The sequence below is a fragment of the Gossypium hirsutum genome, chromosome D09, assembly GCF_007990345.1.
Source record: "Gossypium hirsutum isolate 1008001.06 chromosome D09, Gossypium_hirsutum_v2.1, whole genome shotgun sequence".
In the NCBI taxonomy this organism is placed as follows: domain Eukaryota; kingdom Viridiplantae; phylum Streptophyta; class Magnoliopsida; order Malvales; family Malvaceae; genus Gossypium; species Gossypium hirsutum.
Genome location: NC_053445.1, coordinates 5,908,258 through 5,916,134, shown reverse-complemented (window position 1 = coordinate 5,916,134; position 7,877 = coordinate 5,908,258). Strand labels below are relative to the sequence as shown.

The following is a 7,877-nucleotide window of genomic DNA, read 5'->3' as shown; positions in this document are numbered from 1 at the left end:
TGATTGGTGTCTTCCAACGCTTCAATTGTTTGAAGGTCCAAACTCAGGGGCCCTTAGCTTGGATAGATTATTTCATTATTTGCCAAGGCTGCAAACCCATACTGAAGAATTGGATTTCCAACTTTTGCTTGAACCGTAAAAAATTCATCTTGGTGAGGAGTAAGCTCCCTAACGGGTTTGGTTTCCTCACTAAGTGGTTGATTCCCAAGGAATTTATCTACCTTCAGTATCAACTTTTGGACACAGAGATTACATAAAGTAAGTTAAAAGGTTGAGTCTCTGGAACCCTAAAATGGAAAAAGCTCCTCACTGTCCAGAATATCTTCAGCAACTGTTTAGAAGGAAAAAGCCCAAATGGTTGACAGGCAGCCGATCTTTATCTTGTCATGAGTCTCGAGATGGTGCAATCCACTGAAGAAGTGTGGCCATTTGAGGCCAAAAATGAGTTAGCTTGGGTGCTTGTCAAAAGGAGGGAGCCCCCAAATTTCTTTTATACTGTTTACAATATACCTCCCCACAACTAGTCCTCCTCCTCCTTGGCATTAAGGGTAAGTCATTATGTAGAAATTTAGCAGAGAATGTTGTTGACCCCTCTGTTGATGCTATAGGTCCTATTCATTCTTGACTCTCATCACAACCCTCCCAGCTCGGAGTTATGGATGTAAAGGTATTAATAGGGTGCATAACAAGTTATAAAAACTATTGACTCTAGAGTACGAGCTGGCAGAAGTAGCCACAAGAGGTCGAGACTTGAAAGAGGGTCCTCTAGCATTGGGGAGAGCAGCGACAATAGGTTAACCTGCCATAGATCTAGCAATGAGCTAATCTTCCTAGAAGGAGAATCTCTTGTTACTGCCCAAACCATCCCCGAGCTCCCTATTAAATCCGCTAGTGCTGTGGACTTTTCGACCACCATCTCGGCGCCCTTTCTACCGATGCAATCTTGAACACTTCCTGCCAAACTTCCCATACTCCCCCAATTGGCGTAATTTACTAAACTTGACCTTCTAGTAAGGTACAAACCTTTTTCTCTTGATGCTAAGTCGATTGTCAATGTGCCATAATGTTCTATTGATGCTAAGGTTGTTGTGTTGTTGGAGCTTATCTTTCATCGCCGACGAGTGCTTGCTGTTTTTTTCCTTTTCCCGAATTTTATAGTCCCATTCATGGAATAAATTAATGAATTTTTTCTTTCCATTTTAATGAGTTTAGTTTTTTTAAATAAATTGAAAAAAAATAAAATTAGAAAAAAGTGATGGAACATTAACCAAGAAATTGGTATTAAGATGGAAGTCAAGTTTATTGATTGTATATTTTGGTTTAAGCCAGTGGTTACGACTTGGCATGAGAAGCCTATGACCCATGCAGAAACTATCATTGTCTTCACAAACTGCATTCCTCGAAACTAGATAGAAACCATTAAACATATTTAGATTTTCTCCCCTGAGTAAGTCAATGTTGGTTTAAGCATGCATATTATGATTTCACAAGTTACTTTGGACCCATGTTGTCTTAATTTTTTTTTATTTTCCATTGTTTAATAAGTCTTCACTTTTGAAAGTTTGTCTTGTCTTGTACAGGTTTTTTACTCTTGCTTATACATGTAGTATTGCTTTTAGAAGTGATTTTAAAAAGGTTTTTGTTGTAATCCTCTCTAGTTTGGTAGATGCTCAGTTCTAATTTCAATTCTGCCCGCCGCTTTAGACAATTTGGAGTTGATTTCCTATTGTGATAGTTGTTTGCAATCTCTCTAGATATGTTGAGCTTGAGTTGTGATAAAGTTGACTATCACTGTGTAATAATGTTCTATTGATGCTAAGGCTAAAGCTTTTGTCGTGTTGTTGGAGGTTGTCTTTCACCGCTGACGAGTGTTTGATGTTTCTTTTTTTTTTCTAAGTTGTATGATCCCATTCATGGAATGAATTAATGAATTTTTTCTTTCAATTTTAATGAGTTTAGTTTTTGTTTTAAAAGAAATTGGAAGGAAAAAAATTAAAATTAGAAAAGGGTGATGGAGCACTAGCCAAGAAATTGGTGCTTGGATAAAGATGAAGATGGAAGTGAATTTAAGCAAGTGTATTGCTTAAGAAGTGAAGGTCTTCCTTGTATATTTTGGTTTTAGCCCAGTCGTTATGGGTTGCCATGGGAAGCCTATGACCCACGCGGAAACCATTATTGTCTTCACAAGCAGCATTCCTCGAAACTTGATAGAAACAATTAACCATTATTGTCAACATATTACACTCTTGACTGAGTAAGTTAATGTTGGCATAAGCATGGAAATTATGCTCGCACTTCTAAGATGGAGCCCTTGATGGAATTTAAGTCTTGTAATTTGTGCTTCAATCTACATAAAAATCAATTTATTTGATTACTCTCATTTATTTAGTTAGTAAAAAAATGAGTTTCACATATACCAAAAAAGTGTTATATAACTAAGCATTTTAAAATTAAGTAATTATAAAATATGTTTGGGTTTAGGATTTTTTTTGTCAAAATTTGGTTAATAATAATTTAATCGTCAGATTTTATGTTTTCTATCAATTTGATCCTGATTATATTTAAAATGATTAAAAATTGAAATTGTTTTAAAAAACTTAGAAAATTCAAAAAATTAAAAAATCATATAGAAGTGAATAAAAATAAAAAATAAATAGAGTGAGAGAAAATGGAGGAAAGGTTGTTTTTAAACTCTTCAAAATTTCCCTTTGTATTATCTATATAGAAATATTCAATACTCATCCTTTAAAATAACAAAGAAAAAAATATTAATCAAAATTATTGGTTCTCTATTTTTTACCTCTTTTTTCTTGACATGACTTTTTTATTATAAGAAAATAAAAAATTAAGAATATAATTTACTTTTACAATTTTCATTTTGAAAATAATTTAAATGAACTGAGAATTTTGAATTAAGTCTGAAAAATAAAATTTTACAGTATATTTAGTAATATTTTTTCTAAAAATAATATAAGAGTCGATTTCATAAGTCTTTGTAATATCAGTTTTGAATGTTTTTCAAAAATATAAAACTCGACTAAAATATATTACTAATTTGGTTTCAACAAATCAATTACAACTCTTAACATTAATGTGATTAAAAAAAAACAATATAAACAAGTTGATTAGTTTGGAAGTCAAGGTCTTCCTCCCATCTTTTGGTTTTAGCCTATGATCCAAGCAAAAACCAACGTTTGGGATTTTGTGTATTTTTTGATAGGATTGTCAATTAAATTTTGCAGTGCATGACATATATTAGATTATATAGAGTGTTATCAATTCTTTCAGTCTAGCACATAGCATTTCCCACGTTCTATTACAATTTTAAATGAAAATTAATTTTTTATAATTAGCCTTAAAATGAAAATTTTTGTAAATATTAGAGGGCTAAATTTATTATTAAATCAATATAACAATGTTCACATTAGACTTAGGTTAGACAACTAATAGAAAGTGACTAAAATATTTAATTCCAAAATTTTAAATAATTAAAATGTAAAAAAAGTTTAACAATTGACTGACCAAAATAATTAAGAGATATGATATACTCCTTTATGATTTAATTACAGGTCCTATGCCAGCAGTTGCTGGAAATTTGAAAAATCTTGTGAGTTTAAATATTTCAACAAACAAATTGGTTGTTCCAATCTGACATCGCTTTATGGAGTGGTATTAGTAAATAAAAAAGCTTCACATTTTATTCACTTATCACCTTCTTAGAAGCTTCAACAAAGAAAAACACATCATTTGCTATAACTTCCAGTTTACTTCTAAGAGACGAAGACAAGTACATAGCATAATATTAATCAATTTGTGTTAGACAATGCCTAAAGACTTTGAAATTAATATATATCCAATCAAATTAAATCTGTTTTATGTGTACTTAAATAAGCTCAAGTTTGAGAATTGGAGTCCTCAACTTCATAGCTATGAAATCCTACTCTTACGCTTGTATCCCTACCTTCCTTTTACTCTCTGTAATTGTAATCACTAGTGCAATTACAAGAGCAACAAACTATGATTCTCAATGGCTGGCAGCAGAAGCAAAAGCGTTGAGGGAAACGGGGTGGTGGAGTAATTATAAAAGAGTTGGAAACCATTGTATGTGGCCTGGTATTCGATGCAATGCTGGAAGTGTCGTCGATATTGATCTTAGTGGCCATGGTCTGAATGGGAGCATAACACCTCAAATAGGAGCACTTTCGAAACTCAAGCTCCTTAACCTGTCTTCGAATAGCCTTAGAGGTGAGTTACCTTCTTCATTTGGAAACCTCAATCAATTGGCAGTGCTTGATCTTTCCTATAACTATCTTCATTTCACTACCTTGGATATTCAGAACATGGAGAATCTTGTTTCTCTAAAATTGTCTGGTAACCCCATTTTTTTTACGTCTTCCGAAATAGTCAACCTTAAAAAGCTAAGGACTCTCCACCTCAGAAACTGCCGCCTTAGTGGTACCATTCCACCAAATATTGGAGAGCTAGAGAGAATGGTTGATCTTGATCTCTCAAACAATTGGTTTATTGGTCCAATCCCATCTTCTGTCAGCAACTTAACCAATCTTGACTCGTTGTTCCTTCAAAGCAACCAACTTGATGGATCCATTCCAAAAGATATTGGGAGACTAACGAATTTGGTTGCATTGAATCTATCCTCCAATTGTCTTGTTGGTCCAATCCCATCTTCTGTCAGCAACTTAACCAATCTTTCCTCTTTGTTCCTTCAAAGCAATCAACTTAATGGATCCATTCCAGAAGACATTGGGGGACTAACGAATTTGGTTGAATTGAAACTATCCTCCAATGGGCTTTTAGGTCACATCCCTTCCTCTCTGGGCCATTTAACGAATTTGGTTGAATTGGATCTATCTTCCAATAGGCTTTCAGGTCACATCCCTTCCTCTCTGGGCCAGTTAACGAATTTGGTTGAATTGGATCTATCCTCCAATAGGCTTTCAGGTCACATCCCTTCCTCTCTGGGCCAGTTAACGAATTTGGTTGAATTGGATCTATCCTCCAATAGGCTTTCAGGTCACATCCCTTCCTCTCTGGGCCAGTTAACGAATTTGGTTGAATTGGATCTATCCTCCAATAGGCTTTCAGGTCACATCCCTTCCTCTCTAGGTCAGTTAACAAAATTGGAATATCTTTACCTCTCCCATAATCAAATTAGTGGTGTCATCCCTCCAAATTTGGGTAGTTTATCCAATTTATGGTGTCTATCCATGGCTTCGAATCTTTTGGAAGGTCCTATACCCCATGAAATTGAGAGTTTGAAGGCTTTAGAATGGTTAGATCTCTCAGACAATAAATTGAGTGGATCCATTCCAACTCAGATTGGTAATTTGTCAAATTTAACACGCTTAATTTTGGCAAACAATAACTTGAGTGGAGATATACCTTCTCAACTCAATTCCCAAAACATTGAACTTAGCCATAACCTTCTCCAAGGAGTGATACCTTCCCATTTTGGGAGTTTAGCTTCTTTAAGAAGCTTAGATCTCAGTTGGAATAATCTAACAGGCACGATTCCTGAATTTCCATTTTATGTGGAGAACCTCGATTTGTCATTTAATTCACTGAGGGGTCAAATTCCAAATGGATTATTGTATTTTGCACCCGAGACATTTACAGGCAACAAGGATTTATGTGGTTCCATTCAAGGCTTCCGTCCTTGCCCTTCATCTCCAAATGTGAAGCACAATCTGCCTATTGTTATTCTGGTTCCATCTTTGTTATTTTTTGTCTCGACTTTTGTGTTGGTGACATTCATCCTATTCCGACGATATAGAGCTAAAACTTTGAAATCTGATTCAAGTCCAACCAAAAATGGAGATTTATTCACTATTTGGAACTTTGATGGAAAGATTGCTTTTGAAGACATCATCAAAGCCACAGAGGATTTTGATATCAAATATTGCATTGGAACTGGTGGTTATGGCAGTGTTTACAGAGCAGTTTTACCAAGTGGCAAAGTTATTGCTTTAAAAAAGCTCCACCAATTGGAGGCTGAGCAACCGGCTTACGATACAAGTTTTCGAAATGAGATCAAGTTTTTAGCAGAAATACGACACAAGAACATCATCAAGCTCCACGGATTTTGTCTCCACAATCGCTGCATGTTTTTGATTTATGAATATATGGAAAATGGAAGCTTGTTTTATGCCTTGAGCATTGATGATGAAGCTGTGGAATTGGATTGGACCAAAAGAGTGAACATTGTCAAAGGTGTCGCACATGCTCTATCTTACATGCATCATGATTGCAACCTTCCAATTGTTCATCGAGACATCTCAAGCAATAACATTTTGTTGAACTCTGAATTGGAAGCTTTTATTGCTGACTTTGGGACTGCAAGACTTCTTGATCCTGATTCATCTAATCGAACTGTAATTGTTGGGACGTATGGATATATTGCCCCAGGTTCTGCACCTTCACTCTCTTATCTTTTTTATTTAGTTCTATCCATTCTTAGTTTCTGCTGCTTATTTGTTTCGAATTGCATATTAGAATAATGAAGGAAACAAAACAAGTAGGAAAAACAAAATTAAGAAATATCAAATATAAATTACAAAAATTAAATCGAGGTTGGAGGATTCAAATGCAAACATACTTGCAACTAAGCTGAATACAGAATATAATTAACATCTATTTAACTTTTCTTTTCTTTTTTGTTTTAATTACAGAACTTGCTTATTCGTTGGTCGTGACCCAAAAATGTGATGTTTATAGTTTTGGAGTGTTGGCATTGGAAATATTGATGGGAAAGTATCCTAGTGAATTATTGTCAACACTATCATCATCGTCGTCTCATGTCCAAAATTTCACGCTAAATGAAATTTTGGACCCTCGATTATCAACCCCGAGAAGTCAAAAAATGGCAGGAGACATCGCTTTTATTGCTTTCATTGCTTTTGCATGCTTACGACCTAGACCCAAAGCTCGACCAACAATGAAATTAGTGTCTCAAGAATTCCTACACATCAAGTCTCCAATTGCAATGCCTCTTCATGAAATATCATTGATCGAGCTTAAGAATCATGGAATGTTTATGTGCGATGAAAATCACAGATAATTAAATGATTTGAAGTTGATGTAATAATACAGGAACCGATGGAAAGTGATAAGTAGAATAAATCTTCATCAAGGCACGACATTGTTATTCATAGTTGCTTTCTTTTTTTTCCTATAAAATATTTAAAATTTTTGGTTGAAAGACATGACTTTTAATAACTAGAACTATGTTTTAATAATCAAGATTAATATTTAATTTTAGTTAAAATTTACACAATCTAATAAATAACATATATAATTATCAATAGAAATATTTTTTAAAATCAAATATAATAAACTTAGCCCCATTGTGAATATTGAAGTAAAAACTTACTTTAATTTAATTTAATTAATTAACTTCTTCACAACAGAGTACTTATTTGATTAAAATAATAAAATCACAAAATGAGTTACATTATAAAAACAAATTTAATTCCCATGTCAACTATCTAAAATTACATTAAATAAAAAATATATTTAATTTCCATTGTTTTCGTGCATTTCAATTTCGAGGTTGTTGGGTTTTAATTTTATTGAATATGGTTTAAATGACCTATTTAAACAGAATCCACATTTTAATATAATTTTAGAATTAAGTTAAAATTTAACTTAACTTTAGAATTAGAATTAAAAGTTTGGTTCTAAATCATGGTTTAAACTAAATCTCATATTGATTTTTGGGATTGGAACAGAATTTTAAACCTTAAGGGGCCAAATTGATTTTTTTTTAATTTCAAATTTAGAGTTATTTTTTTTAATTTGCAAATTTAAACACGAAATTAAGATGGGATTAAATCAAATTTATTTTATTTTGAATAAATTCA

General features: G+C 33.3%; 1 protein-coding gene across 1 annotated transcript; it reads left to right on the top strand.

Annotated features, from left to right (window-relative positions):
- The first annotated feature begins 3,781 nt into the window (after window positions 1-3,781).
- LOC107890414 (MDIS1-interacting receptor like kinase 2) lies at window positions 3,782-7,216 on the top strand. The gene is made up of 2 exons (XM_016814830.2): window positions 3,782-6,423; window positions 6,687-7,216. Exons 1-2 carry the CDS (start codon window positions 3,930-3,932, stop codon window positions 7,073-7,075), a joined length of 2,883 nt encoding a protein of 960 aa, XP_016670319.2. The 5' UTR covers window positions 3,782-3,929; the 3' UTR covers window positions 7,076-7,216.
- Window positions 7,217-7,877: the final 661 nt, after the last annotated feature.

What these genes read in the sequence shown, in the direction of transcription:
- LOC107890414 (XM_016814830.2), top strand. Translation starts at nt 3,930, where the DNA reads ATGAAATCCTACTCTTACGCTTGTATCCCTACCTTCCTTTTACTCTCT. An exon ending in GTATGGATATATTGCCCCAG is followed by an intron (nt 6,424 to 6,686) that starts GTTCTGCACCTT and finishes TTTTAATTACAG; the next exon opens with AACTTGCTTATTCGTTGGTC.